The following is a 21,142-nucleotide window of genomic DNA, read 5'->3' as shown; positions in this document are numbered from 1 at the left end:
TTCCTTTTTTTTTTTTTTTTTTTTTGGAGGATAGCATCTTGGTTCTGTTAGGGATAGCATGATCCATGCGCTCGTGTAAGTGTTTATGAAGTGCATTTGTGTAGGATTCAGCAGTCGTACCTCTATTGTTCGTCTGCATGGGTGTCGTGAAGTTTGCCACTTCTGTCTTAAGAAGCGTGAAGTTGGCTTTGGAGAAATTTTTTTACAGTGGTTTCCCTAATGGGAGTGGGGGCGGGATGTGGATGTCTAGGGTGATTAGCTTGTGGTCGGATCTGACCAACGAGGAATTGACCTCTGGTGTGGAACACCGGTCGCCCATGTTGGTAATGACCAGGTCTAGGATATTGCTGCCCCTGGTGGGGGTATGGATAAGTTGATCCAAGTCATTGGAATTTATGAATTCCAGAAAACGTTGAGCAAAAGAGTTGGTACATGAGTAGTTTTCCCATTTAATGGTGGGGTAGTTGAAATCGCCCATTATTAGGGTGTTGGGTTGTATCTTAATATTTTCCAGAAGGGATAAGATTGGTACATCAGCAAACTTGGGGACCCAAACTAGACATGTTTGTATTGCAAATGGCCCGACAGGAAGGGCATCGTGGAAGGCCTGCAATGCTAGGAGGATCACTCATCTCTAGGACACTGAAGTGCGAATTGGTCTCTTCTGGGGACAACGTGCTTTGGACTGTCCATCCCAAGAAATGCCCCCCAAGTTGGGAGGCATCCATGGTTACAGTGTCTGCTGAGGGAGGAAGTACAAGACGCCAGCCTTGGGAAACTTCGTCCAACTGAATCCATCAATGTAGATGGGCTTTGCATACTCCAGTGAGTTTAACTGGAAAGGATAAAGGATGGCAAAGAATTGACCACTGAACACTAGGGTCCATTAAAGAATGCACATACAGAAATGGGTCACAGGAACTAAGGTTATGACAGCTGCCACTGACCACAACACCTGAAGAATAAATCTGGCTGGGGAAGAAGGGTGAGCGATAATTTGCTCCACCTGGCACTGGATGGTCTTTATTCAATGTGGTGGAAGACAGGCTATCTGATACTGTGTTTCAACTGAGCACCTATGAACTCCAGGCACTGAACAAGTTGTAGATGAGACTTCCAGATGTTGACCGAGATGCCTAGAGACTGACAAAACTGGAACAAGTAGTCCCTGGATTTCTTTAGAAGATGCATGGCTGAGGCAGTGACAAGCCAGTCGTCTAGATATGGAAATACTCAGAATCCCAGCAGTTTTAAGTGAGCTGCTACCACTGCTACAGATATGGTAAACAACCTGGGGGCTGTGGTCAGACCAAATGGCAAGGCACTGGACTGATAGTGACGGACCCTTAGCCAAAAGTGCAGAAATCTCTGGGATCATCTGTTCACTCTGATGTGACAATATGCATCCTGAAGGTCGATGGAGCACATCCAATCATCCTTGCACTAAAATGTCAGAATGGACTCAACCGTCACCATTTGGAATTTTAACTTTTTTACAAATTGATTTAATTTCCTTATATCCAGAATTGGTCTCGGGTCATTTTTTGGCACTACAAGAATCCTGACTAAGTTCAGAATTCTTTCTAGTCTGGTGGAACCTCCTGGTTGACTCTCTTATCTAGCAGCCTTTGAATTTCTTTAGCTGCTGGGTGAGACATCAGGAAGCTTTTTACTTTTAGTTGGAGGAATCTAGAAAAGTGGGATAAAATAACCTCTGGATACGATTTTTAGCACACAAGAATAATTTGTTACTGATGCCCAGGCATCTGGGTACAGAGACAAGCATCCAACTACCTCCAGAGGTGGACAGTCTGGCAACCTTTCAGGAACACTGAAAGGGTTTATTCTAATAGAAAATCTCTGATACCCTGGTTCAGCAAGCCTCCCCTGCCACAAGAACAGCTTCTTCCATTTGAACTCCCCCGTCTGCCCCTGGGGGAGATACCCCTCATGAAACCTAGAAAGGACCCTGGGACATGTGTAACCACATTTTCTTGCCTCCTCTTTGATTCCTTGAAAAGTATCATTGAGGAGTAGAAAAGCATATACCTATGGCAGACAGGGTCTTTCCATCCTGTTCACTCAGGGAAAGTGTCCCTTTACAGTCAGGCCAAACAAAGATGTTCCATGAAAGGGAGTACTGATGAAAAAAGACTTGAAAGGCTCCATAAAGTCTCATAAGTCTATCCAGGCATTTCCCCAACAGCTAAGCCTAAAACCCACCACCAGTGAATACACTCCACAGCATGGGAAATTGGCCTCAGGGATGCATCAGAGATAGATGACAGTGGCCAGTTGTGAAGAAAACATCTTACAATCCTTCATGGGCATGGAGTCTGAGAGGGACTTGGAAAGTTCCTCAGTCAAATTCCACTGCAATCTAGTGAAATGTGCCAAATAATTCAGAGACCATAACAAAAATGTTGCAGAGGCAAAAGCACACTTCCTAAATCTGTCCAATGCCCTGGACTCTCTAAGGGGGACTGACAGAGGAGCTCTGCTCTGCCAGCTCCTTCTTTGTGGTTGCCACCACAACAATAGCATCAACAGAAACTCCCTTACTCCAGTGTGGCCTGTCTTTAGGTGGGGCAAGAAATTTATCAGGGCGGCAGGAACGAGTTGTACAACATCCAGTTCCCTCAAAGACTGGCAAGAGACTAGCTCCACAAGCTCATCTGCCAGGGGAGTCACCCAAGACGTAGATGGGCCAGACCCAAAAGGTTCCAGAAACATTGACTCCTCTTGGGAAGGGGTTTCAGAGGACCAACCATCCTTCTGCTAGAGAATTTCTAAGATGTCTCAAAATGAGACATCATCCAGTGAAGATCTGGGGGATCCCTCCCCTTCAATAAAGTCAGTGTCTTTGGTGACAGATTAATGAGGGAAGTCTGTGTCTCCTCTTATACGTTCTCTTTCGGGAAGCCTCCTTACTGGGAGATCTGGAGAGGTATCTGAAGACAGAGGAAAATCCTTGAGGGGGGACTGTCTGGATGCTTGAAGGGGACAGCTGTCCCTGCGAAATAGGTCTATGAGGATCAGAGCTCAGATCCGAAGAAAATAGAGTAGTCAAATCTTTCGGATGAGAGGAAACCCTCTCCACTACCTCAAAAGCAGAAGGATCAGGAGACGTTGTAGCTGGTTGCACCAGAGCCAAAGTTGCAGATGCTACCATGCCTCAACCCTGCCCAGATCTGTGCTTTGAAGGGTGAGTTAGACCCATGCTGTCCAATGCCAAAGCTGTAAGGGGCAGGGATGGCTCCAACAACCTCTCGAAGTGGAATCCAGCCTCCTGGACTAGCGCTGATGCTTTGGCTCTGACAGTCATCCTGGTCCAAAGGAATCAGGACAGAAAACATCAGGGAAGCAGTCAGGGTTGAAGATCTAGCTGCTTTCAGATCGGACATTGACAATCCCGATTCTCAGATCAGAGGGCTCCGAAACCATCAGTCAGATTGGAGATGGAGAAATCACAACACGGGAAGTAGAAGGGAGGCTCATGGATCTGATGGGAGATGGATCCAGGATAACTCCATCTGAATGTGATCTTGAAGGAACTTCCTCATCATCCCATCCACGTCGGCTTCTGAAAGGCTCTTGGGAGGACCTAATGGAGAAGGTGGTGGATAGGGGCCAAGAGTCTCTCGTTAGAATCGCCTGAAGGAAGGGAGAATGGAGCAAAGGAGAAACAGGCTCTACAGAGAACTCTGGGTACCAGGTTCTTGCAGACATAATTTGAGAAGCTGTCAGATCTGAGGAGGTGGGATCACACTGTTTTCGTTTCAGATTCGAGAAGGTCAGATCTGATTTCATTTGAATCTTTGGAGTAGGCTCCAAAGACAGAGAAGACTTTGGAGAACGGGTTGGAGACGGCTTCTGTGATTCTTTCTCCTCCAAAGAGGCTTTGAATGACTTTGCAGGGGTTTCAGTCCCTGGAGCAGATGATTGGTGAAGAAGGTGGCAGCAATCCCTTTAAAACCAACTTGTTCCGATGGTCACTAAAGGCCCTGGAAATAAAAGCTACACAAATTAAGCAGTTCTGTGTTTAGATCACATTCTGAGTTTAAATCATTAAGCAGTCATCAAAGCCGTAGACAAGGGTAAGGTGGTTCACACAGCCTATCTAGAGCTTGCCAAGGCTTTCGACACCATCCCCCACTCTGGAATTACAGATAAACTCACTAAACTAGGTATAAATCCCTATGTCACAAGATGGGTTGTCAACTGGCTCACTGACAGAACCCACACTGTGAAAGTAGCAGACTCCAAATCCGACTTCAGACCAGTGACATGTGGAGTACCACAGGGTTCAGGTTCTGGGTCCTCTCCTGTTTATCTACTTCTCTGAAGTACAGGCTAACACAGAAGGTCTTTGGCTAACAAAGTTCGCAGATGACTGCAAACTAGAAGCCATAATCGAAACTCCTAACAATGTGGACATCCTACAAAAGGGCCTCACTGAGACAGATGCCTGGTGTCAAAGCCATGGCCTCAAGCTCAATGCCAAAAAGTGCATTGTCATCCCCTTTGGTAAAAACTCTGTACCCATGAACTACAACATAGGCGGTAGTATACTTAACACCGAAAGTGTGATAAGAGACCTTGGGACAAAGGTGGACAGTAGTCTCTCCTTTGATAATCACATCACCACAGTAGTCAGGAAATCCTTCTACGTGGCACACCTCATCACAAAAGGTTTCGCATCCAGAAAAAAGAGGTCATTGTTCCCCTCTACGCATCACTCATTAGACCCATTATAGAGTACAACGCCCCTTTTGGTATGTACCTCACAAGACATTTACAACTGGAAAGGCCACAGAAATACCTCACAAAGAGGATTACCGGCCTCAAACAGATGCCCTACGCAGACAGTCTCAAAAAACTCCAGCTTTACTCCGTCGCATATCGCCTACTTAGAGGTGATCTCTGCCTAACATACAAAGCTACGTCAAAACCAGAGCTGTTGGACATGCTCCACTTAAAGAAATCCCAATCCCTCCAAGCTACACGCTCTAGGGACCTAAACCTTGTCACCACAATAAACAGAACATGCAGGAGGGATAGATTCCTGTCCCAGAGACTTCCCATACTCTGGAATAAGCTACCTATCTATATCAAACAAAGCTCCTCATTAGCACTCTTCAAGAAAAATCTTGATGATTGGATGGGAGATAGGAAATTCACCCCGGGGATCACCTCTGTGGCTCTGCTCGACAGTGGCACAGGAAAATAATTTTTTTAGGTGGCAAAAGCCAGGGTACCTTTTTGGCTGGGCTTGTATAGGCCCCCAGGGCCGATAGCCTAGTACCTACCTATGAACCTATAAATGAGAAGCTTCTAGGCAGTACACACACTCCCTGAGGCCATCAGAGTTAGGGATCTTATGCCCACAGTAAGTGCATTTTTTAAAACCCATTTACTTCTCAGACATGTCTAAAGAAAGGGAATACGTTTTTTTTTGTTTGTTTGTTTTGTTAGGCTACCAGCAATGGTACGGAAAGAAAATACCCTCTAGATTAGAAGGCAGAAAAAAATGAGACAGAAAGGGAGGAAAAGTACCTTCAATTGTACTAACAGCTATCTAGAGGTAGAACAAAAAGTGAAAATTACTGCAAATAAATACTTGAGAACTCAAGAGACTAGTTAAACATGTTGCACACAACTTCACAAAAGACACCCTCAATCTTTTCCTGATCAAAAAGAAAAGATAAGTGTTTTACAACTCTAATATATTTAATTTCTCTCAGCAAAAACATCCATGACACATTACAGTACCTATTATTGACAGTTATACAACAAAAGGACTTTAGTATTCAAAATTGACAGTGCGGATCCATTGCAAATTAAGCATATCCCAACAGGAAGAAGTCTGGCTGTTGAAGTCTTGTTGAACAGCAAGCTTTGTATTGGGATATGCTATTTTAGTTGACGATTGAAACAGTTTTCATCGGACAGGGCAGAAGTATGACAAATACAAGGCACATTATGCATAAGTCTAAACAGTTGATACTTAAGATGACAGGTAATATGCTCACTCATTCTTCTGGTAACAAACCTCTCAATTGCCCAGACTTTTACAAAAATCAATATTTCCTAAATTTTTTTTGTCCTGTGCCACAAAAAGTTTTGAACTTTTGGTAAATCTGAGGATTTTTGTTAGTCAATACTGTAAGACATTACAGTTTCATACTTGCTCAAACAGTACAATGCCAAATCCTGTTCTATTAAAATTTTAAATGAAAATGAACTACGCAGGGAGAATCCATTCCCTTCTCACCCACCTCTCTTGCACTGCACTGCTTTACTGGGCAGACAAAGGTATGAGTGTGGAGTATTTCAGTATGCAGTTCAAGAAGCAAACAAACCTTTAAGTGTCGTTATAAGATGGCATTGTCCTGAGTGTAGTTATCAAAGGATTTACCCATTGGTTGGCTTTGTGTGATCATTCAGGCCTCGGCCTTGTGATCAAACCACATCAACTGTGGGTAAATACTGTGATATCTATACCCAGTCTAGGACTACTAATAAAATGAACTATGCTACAGTTCAGAAAAACATTTTAGCATTACATTAATGTGTAAATCAGAAACCCTACTGAAGATCACAAAGATGGCACAGTATCAGACCATAAAAAGGGAGCTGATGTTAAGAATGACATTAGAGCTATAATTTAGCTTGACTAACCAAAGTCAATCATGGCCATCTCTATTGCACGAAGAGGCTTAGAAAAGTTGGTGGTCCTTGCTTGGTTACTATTTTAATGGACACCTCCCTCCCAACAGCAAACACTTGGCTTCATCATGTGGAAATTTGGTCAAGTTTTACTCACCCTGCTGTCCCGGCAGGTGCTGGGAATTCCAAAGCCCAGAGAGTTTATGAGCGGATAAGAAAGAGCTGGGGTCCCAGTCCCCATGGCACGAAGATGAGGAAGATGACGACGACGAAGATGTATGTGAACCACCTTCACAGGACTGCCCCTTGCATGAGGTATGAGATAATGACACCTGGAAATGAAAAAACATACAGGTTGGATTTTGTCCTCTGTAGTAGATATCCTCAGCTTTTTCAGACGGACAGACATCAACTTATGATTCAAGACTTTATTAAATGGTTATGCTCACCAATTAGACATCATAAACTACAAACTGCAACATTGCAGAATTTACAATGATTTGTAAAATCAAAGAGTAGGTCACTTTTTGCAAACACTGTCTTAAGGTACTTCAGGAATAAAGTATCACACATAGAATACTACACTATCACACATAGAATACTACACTATAGAATATGTACATTTAATAAACAAATATACCTCACACTGGTTTTTAATAACCAGCTTTCAGTTCTTTAACACAAAAGAAGTTTTTTTTTTTTTTTTTTAATAGCAAGATAAATCCATGTAGGACTTTGAAATGCCTCTTGATAAATGCAGACAAGACAGTTATTCAGGACACCTCCTTGAATCATAAGCTTCATTAAGTTTATGCAGATTGTATAAGTGCTCTTAAGGGAATGGGGGTCGGGGCTTGACATAACGGTTAAATGATTTACTTCACAGACAAGAGGTACAGTTTGGCTCTCACCAATGGCAGTCAGTCTAGTACTTACCTATGAAGCTATCATTCACTTCTAAGCCACAACCACTACCAGAGTACTTTAGTTCATAGGTCTAGGTTCATTGGCAATTAATAAGCCAACTACCCCCAGGGAGCCTTTTAAGTCTATTCATGCTTCCCATGGTGAAAATCAAGCCCCGTGTCTTTTGTCTGTAAGGTAAACAACTTAACTAGCCTTAAAGGAAGTAAACAATGGAGTGGAGAAGGGGGCATGAGCAAATGCCAGGAACCAGTCAATCTCAGAATCAAAAAGATAAAAGCATGACAGGAACCAGTTGGTTGCCTACAGTTCATTTCAGAATCAAACAGATAAAAACAAAGACTGATGTACACCCCAGGCAAGTTGACAAACATGCAATAACCATTTGAAATATGGGGTTTCGGAATAACAAGTCATGAAATATGGAGACCAAATGGGCAAAACTCCAAACATATACACGAAGTCCGAGACTGCATTTCTTGGCATATTCCCTTTTCTCAGAGAGATGACAATCTCAGAGTTGGTATATGTAAGTTACAGTGTGTGTGTATGTGTGTGTGTGTGTGGGGGGGGGGGCTTGCCCCCCAAAACTGGCATGCATCCTCTTGCAAAAAACAAGTTTAAAGCTGGAGAGCAATGTTTGATACTTTTCTCCTGCACCTTTTTTCTCTTGCCTTGTAAGGACTCAGCATTGTGAGTCCTGACTTTTCAAAAGGGAGTTCAAATATTCTGCAGCAATATCTAATATGGATCTCAGGCAGTTCTGTCTATCAAAACATGGTAAACTGCTAAGTGAAGGACAGTGCTCACCAAAAAAATAAAAAGTAAGGCAATGAGGTTCTGAAGGGAAAGACAATGGAAACTTGTGCAAAAAGTAGCAGCATTGGGCAGAAAAGGACAGAACAGGGATCAGAGGAGTATTACCACCCATAGGTTAATTCATTCAGCATGGTGTGAAGATAAAACTGTGAAAACCAGCAGGTGCTCAGCAAGGACAGTGTACAGTCTTATAAGGACATATCTGAAAATGAATACAACTGCTGCAGTCAGATTACAGCTGCATCAGCAAAGTCACAGTAACCAGAGAAGTTTAGGTGAAATCACTGTTGCAGTACGACTCCTCACATATGAAATAAGACAGCAAGCAAACAGTGGACCCCACTTCCCAGAGCTCTGGGATGTACCCAAGCACAGCCAACCTCCCCATATTGCAAAAATCAGTACGATGCACACTATAAAGGGGAGTGGCAGCTGCACTACATACTGTTCTCTTCTGTGATTTTCCTTCTATATACTACAAAGGTTACCAAAAATATGTGCTAGAAAAGACCCAATCTGTCCAGTTCAGAGAGTTAAGCCTTCTTAAAATCCATGGTTCTCAGATCATGACCTACCTATGCACAACCAAAAGGTGAAGAATCTTTCTCCATTGTTCCTGGATTTTGGAAAGTAAACTAGAAGGTGGAGGGCCTTGGCTGATACGCCTAAAGTGATACCAGAGTGGGGCTAAGTAAAGGACTACTCCTAAGAGAAACACCATATTTGTGGATGATATGCACGGTAATAAAACAAGACCCTATAGCACAGGAATTCTCCAGCCAGAAGCAATGGTCACCGCACAGTCTTCCAAGACAGAAACTTGGAAAGTGCAAAGGGAACCAGTGTCAGTTTCTCCAAGATAAAAATTTAGAGGCTCCATGGCACAGAAAGATGAAGCCCTGACTACAGCGTACACAGACGGGGAAGAAAGGTGGTGGTGTCTTGACCTACATTAAAAATAAATACACTTCAAGACTGGTCAAACAGGACAATGCACTTGAGCTTCTCTACGCTCAAACCACCACAGGCAAAATCCAATACTGCTTCCTTGCAAGCTACAGGCCCTCCCTCTATGACTCATAAAACCCGAATCATGTATTTAAACATACTAGAAACACTCACCATCTAACACAATACCATATTCCTGGGCAACTTTAATTACCCCACTATCAACTGCGAATCATGTACGACACCAAACGTACAGGCACATAAATTCCACGATTTTGTAAACAAAAACTTCCTGGACCAGGCTGTCAATACATCAACCATGGTGGAACCAGTTTCTCACTAACATGGGAGAGTGCTGCACACCCTAGTGTAATGTTTTCTCTGGTAAGGTCAGATCACAAAATGGTCTCGTTTGAAGTAAAATTAAAACCTGGAACCCCAGCTAACCTTGGAATATTCAGGGACTAACTTCTTACTATTAAGTGACAACCTGGTAAAATTTCAAGCCCCATAAACCCTGAAAACACTGCTGCCTATGCAGAACCCTTCACAGAAACCCTATACAAACATGTTAATAGTTGCATATTGGCAGCTGCACCCACTAAGTATCTAACTCAAAAAAAAAAAAAAAAACAAGCCACCCTGGTGGAATCGCATCAATAGGCTGTATAACGAAAAGAAGAAAATCATGGAAACATTAGGAGGTGCAGCATCTAGCAGGGATAAAAGCACTCACAAACTAAGCAAACAACTCAGAGGACAAACGGTCTACCAAAACCACATTTGAGGTAAAATTGGCCTCCCAGACCAAGGACAGCCACAAGGCATTCTTTAGCTATGTCCTCAACCTCAAAGGCAATACACAACTGTGTGCTGAGCTCATTGTAAATGGAGCCACTTATATGGAGCCACTTATACTGAGCCAGAAGATATAGCAAACCTACTGGCCCACAAACTCCGCTCCAACTTTACCCCTCGCTCCAACTTTACCCCTCTCTCCCCTCAACCCACCCCTCAGGAAATACCACCAAATATAACTCACTCCCCCTACTATCACAAGGGAACAGGTCCTTAATGCTCTCTCTAAGGCCAAAAACACTGCATCATTGGGCACAGACAATATCCTGGCATGCCTTCTAAATAGCATGAAACATGACCTATCAGGCCTGTGACAATAGGAAGTACTGCTAGCCATGCCAGGAGAAATGGGGCAGTGAATGCGTAACATATGCCAGCACAGCTAGCTGGAAATTTGTAAATAATTCTGTCTCATTTGTATATCCAATGGATTTGTACAAATGCTTGTGCTGAAAATGTATTTGTGAGGTTTGCTCATGTTAAGCTGTGCCTTCCTGATAAAACTCCAGCATCTAATTCAGCCCCACACTACCACTAGAACCTTAAGATCTAGTAACCAAAACCTCATAAATGTCATCAAATATAAAAATGATGCTGGTAAAGCTCTTTTTGCCTGCACTATTGCCAGAATCTGGAATTCACAACCAAGCCACATAACTTCTACTACCTCTACTATTCAATTTAAAAAAAACTCCTGAAAACCCACTATTTAAACAACTGGCTTTGCTCATGCTACTCCCCATGTTAATCCATACCAATGCATTGTTGCAAGGGTTCTGCCAAGTGTCACCAGTTTTCCCCTAGAAAGTTTGTTAACTGCTGATACTTACTTTACACCACTAATATCTATCTTCTACAATACTGGCAAACATTACCTGTTGCCTCAACCAAATATCTTACGTGAATAAACATTACCAGCCTGCTTTTACCCTTCATATCATCTATGCCTAAACTGCAATTTCATGTTTTTATCAAAAAAAAAAAAAGCAAGTGCCGTTTTCAGTGTTGACTTATGTAAATCTCTACTTTACTGCATGCTTATATTTCTCGCATGTATTGTATTGTAGTTTGGAACTTTTCTCCCAGGGCCTCCACTGGAAATGGACATGTGTCCTGTCGGACTTTCACAGTAAACAAATGTAAAATAAATAAACTAAAATGTATCAACAGTGTGTCCTGCTGGAAGGGAAAAATGTAAATGTGTTATTGTAACTAAATTAAATGTATATGTTTTAACAGCATATACTGGAATGGAAGAGGTTAATCCACCTGAAGAGTGGAATGGTTTTATGACTTCAAGCAGCTGCACCACTTCGTGTAATGCTTTTGTGAGTGTACTATTAACACGTAGGTGATAAAATCCTGGCAGCTTCTAGTGTTGGTCACAGCATGGGAACCAGAAGTCAGATGACCAGATGTATGGGATGTCATTCTGTACAGAAATAATATTTAAGTATAAATAAAAGATTGCTCTCAGCAATCTGTATTCTGTCTTAGATCTGACAACAAGAACCCCTCACCCACATTATCTTGCCTTGCTGTAGTCATCAAGTAGGAACAGTAATTCTCTAGATCAGTTAGGAAAAGACAGTAACACTAGCTAAATGAAACTTTCCATCGGTGTTATTTTTAATACTTCCTGTGACTAAAACTCTGGTGTTTATTGTAAATAGATATATAGTGTTTTTTTGCTCTTTTATTATTAAATATATTTAAACTTGCCATTGTGGCTGGTCCTTTTTAAAAATATTTTAAGTTTTGTGAGTATTTGTACATATATTTGGTGGTAACTCTGGCCACTCCTGAAAGCCTGGCTGTTTGGTCAACATTACTATCTGTATTAATATTAATTTCACTCAGTGTAACTGGATACCCTTTTAAGAGCCTTAAAGTAAGTGACTGGTGGCAGCAAATTTACCACATAGCCTGTGCAAATTTGATAGAGTGAGTAACCTGTGCTAGCCTTTTCCGTGTGTGTGTGTGTGTGTGTGTGTGTGTGTGTGTGTGTGTGTGTGTGTGTGTGTGTGCGCTACTAAGGCAGGGACATGAAGCAATGGTTTCACAGAGACAGTGGTGGAGGACTGAAGCTGTGCCAGTGAAGAGCCTTATTGGGGACCAGAAGAGACAGAGAGAGAGACCCCGACCTCAGGCTGTGTGTTTTCTGTGTGCTCTTAAAGGAAACTGTGCTTGATGCACTGAGTGTATCCATTTGTATTCCAAGTGAACATCCTTCTCCAGTGTCAGTGGTGAGGATTGAGGTTCCTTCATTACTGGCCCAGAGTGGGGACTTCACAAGTCCCTCTGGAATTGCTATTTAACTCTAACCTCCAAACAGGCTTTGTGCCTCAGGAATTGAGAGCAGTAACAGTCATCCCTCTGCGCAAAGGTAAGCCAACTACAGACCCATAAGACTCACATGCAAAGCCATGGAAAGAATAATGGAAACTGTGAAGAAATTAAGACACTTATTTGTGCTAGCATGTCTGGCTTAGTTTTTGTACATAATTTCAGATTAACCTGTGTATTATATGCCAGCATGATTAGCTACAATATTGTAAATAGGTTCTCGCATGGTGATTTATGATCTGTTTGCACAGAACGTTTTAAAGACTTGAACAGTGTCCTTTCAAATTTCTAACTGCGCATGTTTGTGAAGAAACACTAAGGGCAAACCATCGCAGATTCAGCTGATATGCAGATGATGTCATCAGAATGTTGACAGTTGCTATGTGTTATTGTCAGAAGCTGGAAGACAGGAAGGAGCTTTCAGAAAATAGTTGTTAGCTGCTTTTCAAAACATTAAATGAACATTAAAACCGGAATAGATGCGACAGTTAGGCTAGTTTACAAAAGAGTCTGCTGAAGATAATTAAGTCAGTAGTCGGTTACAGAAGTCAGCTGTCATCAGTTAACAGCCAGTGAACAGCCAGTGACAGAAGTACTGTGTAGTGGATATGTAACAGGACTCACCAAGAACTGTAAGTCTGCCTTTGCTCTGTTGTAGTAATTTAGTTTATATCACGGACAGTGTTATTTAGTCAGATACGAAAATTATAACTCACCAGTTAGATCAGTTAGAATACTTTTGAATGTTGGATTTCTATCCTGCAGTATTGATTTCATTTTCCTGGTGATTGAGCACAGTTTATTGGAAATTACTGTTTTATATTTTTAAAACATTTTGTTAATTATTAAATATTTTTTTTAATTTACATTGTGGCTGGACAATCAATGTTTTTCTTTAGTGATCTGAGAGTGCTTATACTTGCTTTGATAATTCCCAGGGCTACTCCGAAAGCCTGGCTGCTTGGGTCATTTGCTACTATTCGTTTTAATATTTAATTTTCATAACTGGACACCCCTTTAGATGGCTATGAAGACACCCTAATTGGTGGCAGCATTACCGTATTATTTTGAAGAGACACAGCTGGAAATCTGTGTCAGGTTTTCCCAGAAGTGTATGAAGTGTGAGATTAAATTTAAGTGAGAGTGTATAAGTCTTAAACTGGGACACATTGCTCTTAAGTGTACATTACGGAGTTACATTAGGAGTGGACATAAGTACACAATCCAGTCCCAGGCCATAGAGCGTGTTCCTGTTGTGCTCTTAAGAGAAAACTGTGAAATATTACTATTGTTTAAGTTGCAGTCTCACATTGAAGTTGGTATTGAGGACTGAAGCTCCTTAGTTACTGATGCAGGATAGTAAGGGACGTTGCATTATTTGGTGGCAGTTATGTGGGAGATTATTCAGATGTCGCATTACTTGGTGCCGGCGGTGTGGGATTTTTAATTGGACTTCAGTAGTCTGTGGGTAGTTGTCATTAAGATGTGCACTCTCGACAGTCACAAAGTAAACATACAGAATCTCAGTTCGCCACAGTCTTATTTATTTTTAGTTAGTCAGGGACGGCAGGCAAAGATGCCAGTAGAAGACTACAGTAAGCTGACAAAGAACCAGTTGGCCAAGGATTGTGAAGGCAGAGGACTGATGCATATCAACCTGACTAAGGGAAGCAATGATTTCAGCCTTAGTTGCAGCTTCAGCTAAGACCAGCTAATCAGAGGATATCCAGTTTGGTATTGGGGATGGGTAGCCAACTGAGACAGGACAGTCCACATTTTAGTCAGAGGACCTGAGAATCCATCTGGAGTTAGACAGACTGTGCCTGAAGGCCAAACATCTTGAACTGGAATCAGCACAGAAAAGTACAGTTGTGTACACTTACCATAAATGTAGATGTTTGAGTGTATTCACTGTTGCAGTCATCACATTTGGGTTATCTGCTTGCAGTAGCCCTCAGTCAGCCTGATTATCAAAGTCTTGGGTCCTGCGTCGGTTGCTGTCTCATCTTCCATAACGTCAGGTAGTCAGGGGTATAAAGCATGCAGCCAATGCCATTACATCAGTTTTTCTTGCCCCAGATGTCTGGTGCACCCCCCCTCAATGGGAAGCAATTAAACATATATATATATATATATATATATATATATATATATATATATATATATATATATATATACATACATACAATGGTATACCTCCAACAAAAAAGCAAATACACCAAAAAGCTTTTAAGCATAGTAAAGGAGAGTAGAGGTACAGCCAAAAGAAGTCAGGGGGCTGGAGGGAGGGTAACCAGGACTGCAACAGTGAATACACTCGAACATCTACATTTATGGTAAGTGTACACAACTGTACTATGTTCTTCGTGTTTCACTGTTGCAGTCATCACATTTGGGTAGATTCCCAAAGCTAAGGATGGGAGGAGGAATTTAAATAGCATTAGGACCAGCTATAAGGCCCTGCAAGACTGCAGTGGCAAAGCCAGCTCTGGATTTAGAGAAAATTGGCAAATGGTAATGCTTGGTGAAAGTATGTACAGAACTCCAGATAGCAGCTTCTAGGATGCCCCTGGTAGGGACACCTCTGAGAAAGGCTGTAGAGGTAGATGCAGCCCTGGTTGAATAGGGTCTAATCCCCTGTGGGATAGGTTTTCCATGCTGCTTATAGAAGAAATGAATGCAATGGACTATCCATTTAGAAATGGTTTGCTTTGAAATAACCTTCCCCTGTAGCAAATGCCACCAGTAGTTGTTCAGATTTCCGTTGGTTTAGTCCTGTCCAAGTAAAATCTAAGTTGCCTGTGCACATCTAAGGAGTGCAGTATGCGTTCCCCTTTGTTCTGTGGATTAGAAAAGAAGGTTGGCAAATGAATGGACTGAATAAGAGCCACACTGGATACCACCTTGGGCATGAAGGAGGGATTGGCCCTGAAGATCACCTTGTCTGCATGAAAGATGATGAAAGGCTCCACTGCCATAACAGCCTGTAATTTAGATACCCTTCTTGCTGAAGTGATTGCTAAAAGGAAGGCTGTTTTCCAAGAAAGGAATTTTAACTCTGCACTTGCAGCTGGCTGAAAAGTAGGAAGAGTGAGTTTTTCCAATACAAAGTTAAGGTCCAAGGCTGGAGTTTGGGCTCTCCTGGTTGGTCTTAAGTTTTTGGCCTCTCTGAGGAACTGCTTGAGTAGTGGATGAGAGAAGAGGGGTGGCTCTGTGTTGTAATGAGCTGAAATGGCTGAGCCGTGAATTTTGGAGGAGGAAAAAGAGAGGCCCTTGTGAAGCATCTCAGTTAAGTATTGAAGAATCTGAGGCAAGTTGGGCGCTGCTGTGCCCATCCCTTGAGTCTGGTTCTAGGCACAGAATCGTTTCAATTTTTCAGCATAAGATTTTCTAGTACTAGGCCTCCTTGCCTCCAAAATGACATCCAATACTTGTTTACTGAGGGATGGTAACGGAGAAGTTAGGTAATTAGCCAGGCTGCCAGGTTCAGGGTTTGAAGCTGAGGGTGCAGAATCTGGCTCTCCTGACAGCAGGGTAGGGGTCTGAGGCAGCTGCCATGGAGCCAGCAGCGACACACTGGGCAAGAGGGGGTACCAGTGTTGGCGTGGCCAGTCTGGTGCAACCAGTACCATCCTTGGTTTGTCCAGTTTGATCTTTAGTAGTACTTTGGAGAGGAGAGGCAGAGGGGGAAAGGCAAAAACAGATGGATTTTTCCAGCTGAAGGACAGAGCATCCACTTTCCAAGCTTGTTTGTGGGGAGTCCTTGTGCAGAATTTGGCCAATTGGTAGTTCTGGGGGGAGGCAAAAAGGTCTATATGTGGGCTCCCCCATTTGTTTATCAACATGTTGAAAGTCTTTGGTTCCAGTTTCCACTCGTGTGGGTCCATGAGATTTCTGCTTAGTTTGTCTGCCATGTATTTAGTTTTCCTGGCAGGAATTGAGCCTGTAGATGCACTTGGTAGCTCAAGGCTGTGTTCTACAGAGCCATGGCTAGTCTGCAGAGGGGATACGAATGGGTACCCCCTGCTTGTTTATGTACCACATTACAGTGGTGTTGTCCATCTTAACTATTAATTGTCCTGCAAGAATGTGGTCCTTTAAGGCTGTCAGAGCGTTCTGTAAAGCTAACATTTCTTTTTGATTGATGTGCAGGTGCAGTTGACTCGGGTTCCATTTGCCCTGAATGCACTTCCCTGCTAGGTGAGCCCCCCCATGCATAGTCTGATGCATCTGTTGTTAGGGTTTGGGCGGCAAGGGGTAGAGTGAATGGTAGTCCCTTGTTTTGGTGGCAGGCCTCTGCCCACCAAAGGAACTCAAACCGTAGGCAAGGTATGATAGGAATCATTGCTTTTAGATCCTGAGAATGTTGACACTATAGGCTTTTTAGATACCATTGTAGTTTCCTCATATGCAGTCTTGCATATGGAATTAGTAGAATGCAGGAGGCCCATGAACCCAAAGGCTTGCAATATTTGCCTTGCAGATAGCAGGGTCTTTGTGGCCATTAGTTTGAAGTAAGTTGTCAAATGAATTTATTTTCTCTGGTGTGAGAAAAGCCATCTGGAAAGTTGTGTTCAAGCTTGCTCCCAGGAATATAATTTGTTGACAGCGTACTGGATGTGATTTCTTTTCGTTTATGGTGTACCCCAGGCAAGTTAACACCTTTTGTACAAATGCTAAATGATTCAAAAGTATGTCCTGGCTTTCTGCCTGAATTAGACAATCGTCCAGGTATGAGTATATTTGAATATTTCTTCGCCTGCAAAATGCAACGACTGGAGCTAGGCACTTTGTGAATACCCTGGGCGCAGTAGATAAGCCAAAGGACACTGCAGAGAACTGATAGTGCATGTAGCCTGCTTTGAAGCGTGGGTATCTTCTGCAAGATTCCCTGATTAGGATGTGCAGGTAGGACTCCTTTAAATCTAGTGTTGCCAACCAGGCATCTTTGCCTAGCATAGGAAGCAACTGGTGAAGAGTTAACATCTTGAATTTTGGAATCACCAAAAAGGTGTTTAAGATAGAAAGGTCCAGGATAGGACACCAGAATTTTCTTTTCTGGGTACCAGAAAAAGTCTTGAGTAGAAACCTTGTCCCTTTTCCTCTTCTGGTACAGTTTGAATAGCCTTTATATTTAAGAAGGAGAGTACTTACTTTTGAGCCTCTGCCCACGGATTTGGGGGTAGATCTGGCCAACCGTTTGGGGATGGTAACGTGTGGAAGTGAAATCTGTATCCTTGGGAAATTACATTTAAAACCCATTTGTCCTGGTTAAGTTCACAGTTTTTGGCCTGCAGCGCAATCTTTCCCCCCTAAAGGGGTGCTTGGAAGTTTTAAAGTTAAGTCATTGAGACAGCTTACCACAGGGAGGATTTTACTACTCCATGATTTGTAAGTGGGAGCCCCCCACTGCTTAGTCCTGTGCGTACCCTGGGAATGAAGCCTGGGTGTTCTGCTGGTTCTGGGTTTGGACTGTGAAGGCTGGAGGAGGCAGGAAAGGACCAATTCTTAAAGGGCCAATGCCTACTAAATCTTGAAGGCTGTACTTGTAGGAAATCTTAACAGTTTGCATAGATTTAGCTTTTTCTTCCATCTTTTTAAGAACTTCTTCTGCTTTGTTGCCAAACCGACAGTCTTGATTTAAGGAAGCATCCAGCAATTTAGCTTTAACATGATCTGGCAAAGATTGCTCCTTAAGCCAAGCATGCCTTCTAAGTACAGACCTAGTGATAGCAGCCCTGAAGATGCCTCTAGTGAATCAAAACTACAGACCCATAAGACTCACCTAGTCTCACATGTAAAGAATAATGGAAACTGTGAAGAAATTAGACACTTATTTGTGCTAGCATGTCTGGCTTAGTTTTTATACATAATTTCAGATTAACCTGTGTATTATATGCCAGCATGATTAGCTACAATATTGTAAATAGGTTCTCGCATGGTGATTTATGATCTGTTTGCACAGAACGTTTTAAAGACTTGAACAGTGTCCTTTCAAATTTCTAACTGCGCATGTTTGTGAAGAAACACACTAAAGGCAAACCATCGCAGATTCAGCTGATCTGCAGATGATGTCATCAGAATGTTGACACAGTTGCTATGTGTTACTGTCAGAAGCTGAAAGACAGGAAGGAACTTTCAGAAAACAGCTGTTGGTAGCTTTTCAAAATATGAAATGAAAATTAGAACCTGAACAGTTGTGACAGATAGGCTAGTCTGTAAAAGAGCCTGCTGAAGACAGTTAACAGTCAGTTGTCATTAGTTAGTTACAGAAGTCAGTTGTCAGTTAGCAACCAGAAAACAGATGTACTGTGCAGTGGATACTCAAGAAGATTTATCAAGAACTGTAAGCCTGTCTTTGCTCTGTTATAGTAATTTAGTTTAGATCAGGGACAGTGTTCTTCAGTCAGACAGGAAAATTATAACTAATCAGTTAGAGTTTTTATGAATGTTGGATTTCTGTTCTGCATTATTGAATTAATTTTTCTGGAGATTGAGCTCTATTTGTTTATTGGAAATTACGATTTTATATTTTTCATCATTCTGTTAACTATTAAATATTTTTATTAATTCACATTGTGGCTGGTCAATCAGTGTTTTTCTTTAGTGATTTGAGAGTGCTTATACTTGCTTTGATAATTCCCAGGGCCACTCCAAATGTATAGCTGTTAGGTGGTTTTCTACTATTTGTTTTAATATTTAATTTCTGTAACTGGACAACCCTTTGGAAGGGCATGAAGACGCACTGATTTGTGGCAACATTACCATCTTATTTTGGGGAAGAGACACAGCTGAAAATATGTGTCAGGCTTTTTCTTCCATCGTTTTTAAGACCTTTTCTGCCTTAGTGCCAAATAAGTTGTCTTTGTGCAAGGGGGCATCCAACAATTTAGATCTGACATGGTCTGGCAAGAATCGTTTCTTAAGCCCTGTATGCCTTCTAATGGCAGATCCGGTGACTGCTGCCATGCAAGAAACTTCTTGGGTGTCAAAACCACAGTGCAAGGTGTGTTTAGTTATTTGACTTGCAGAGTGTATTAACTCTTGTAACTCTTTAGATTCTGCACAAGCAGGAAAGGAAGACATTTTTTGTTTGAGGAGTTCCAGGGTATGTTGCTGAAATTGTAGCATATGGAACTGACAATTTAGTGCCCTGACAGCAAGAGTAGCTGAGGTGTATACTTTTTTACCCCATCTGTCGAGTGCTCGGGAATCCCTATCTGAGGGGGGTGGGATTCTTAGCAGAGGTTGCTTTAATCCCTTTAGGCCCTCGAGAAATTACCTCAGGGTCAGCAGTAGGATTTTTAAAAATAAAATTGTGTCAGTCAGGGGACTCTATAGTACCGGTCTGGTTTTCTGGGTGCAAGAGGGAGGGTGTCTGGAGTCAAGCTTTATTCCACTAAAACATCCTCCACAACATCCAGGACTGGGGGGGTGGCCAAGGGTCTGTGCTGTGGAAGATCTAAGAATTCCCAGTCTCTCTTTTTAGACTGAGGGTAGTCCTGACTCTCCCACTGGAAATGCTCCCTTAAGGTATGAAGGGTTTCCCCAAAGGAAAAGTCCTCTGGGGGAGAGGCCGAAGGGATGGAATCCTCTGCATCAGAATCCTCATAAGTAGACAGGGGTTGCATGTCTTCATACTCAGATGCATCAGAGTCATTAACTCTTGTTCAGACAAAACTACAGGGGACAGATCTCTTTTCCTTTTGGAGGGGGTAGCTTGGCTTCCCCTGATCAGCATGATAAGGTCTTCCACCATTTTAAGCATGTGAGACTGAGGCAAGGAAACAGGTGCTTGAGACTGGGTCGTCGGTTTCCTGGGAGTGGTTCATACCCTGGGCCTAAAATACTATCTTTTTCGAAAGAATGGTAGTCATGAAAGAAGACGTCAGTTTGTGTAAAGAATCGGTAGTGCGAAGGACGTCCTCGGAAGCTGGTGCCTGCTCAGCAGCTCCGGACCTATCCAAGGTAGAGACGACCGCAGGCTCCTTAGTCGAAGAGTTTTGCGGCATACAAGACTCCGAAATGGTCTTGGTAGTGTCCTGCGAATCCACAGAAGCAGGCTTCAGGGGCTGTAAAAGTGCCTCACTGAAGGACTGGAGAACTGACGACTAGCTTAACAGGAGCATCGTTTGTAGGTTTGGACCTGTGCAGTCTGTCTCTGTCTTTATCTTTACATTTTTTTTGGAAGATTTGCTGTCGGATGGCTTACTAAAGCCATATCAGAGTTCAAAGACTAAGTGAAAATATCTAGCTACAATAAAGGCCCGATGACGGATAGTTCTGGCGTTGAACAAAGCACAGAAGCGACAACGGGGGACATCGTGGTCTGGGCCTAAACAAGTGACGCAGTAAGAAGTCTTGGTGCGGTATTTGCTTTCCACAGGCGAGACAATTGTTAACTTTATCTGACATTGGTTAGTGCAAGAAAAAAGTATCCCCAATGGGGTACTTAGTTTTAGAAGACTTCAACTTCAGTTCGGAAGACGAAACTCAGTTAGCGGCCGACCAGCACTCTTGCGAAATGCTTCTGCTTCAGGCTCCATGTCAAGAAAGGCTGATGTAATGGCGTTGCCTG

At 42.5% G+C, this 21,142-nt stretch overlaps 1 protein-coding gene across 1 annotated transcript in view; it reads right to left on the bottom strand.

Annotated features, from left to right (window-relative positions):
• Positions 1–21,142, bottom strand: part of FAM193B (family with sequence similarity 193 member B) — a 1,359,441-nt gene that overhangs the window by 769,274 nt on the left and 569,025 nt on the right. Inside the window, exon 3 of the mRNA XM_044069313.1 lies at positions 6,827–7,001. Within this exon, the coding sequence (XP_043925248.1) occupies positions 6,827–7,001 (175 nt within the window). The remainder of the gene's footprint in view (positions 1–6,826; positions 7,002–21,142) is intronic.

Source organism: Protopterus annectens, chromosome 4.part0 (genome assembly GCF_019279795.1).
Source record: "Protopterus annectens isolate FY-2018-M chromosome 4.part0, PAN1.0, whole genome shotgun sequence".
In the NCBI taxonomy this organism is placed as follows: domain Eukaryota; kingdom Metazoa; phylum Chordata; order Ceratodontiformes; family Protopteridae; genus Protopterus; species Protopterus annectens.
Note: the sequence above shows the minus strand (reverse complement) of the source record. Positions and strands in the feature narration are given on the sequence as shown.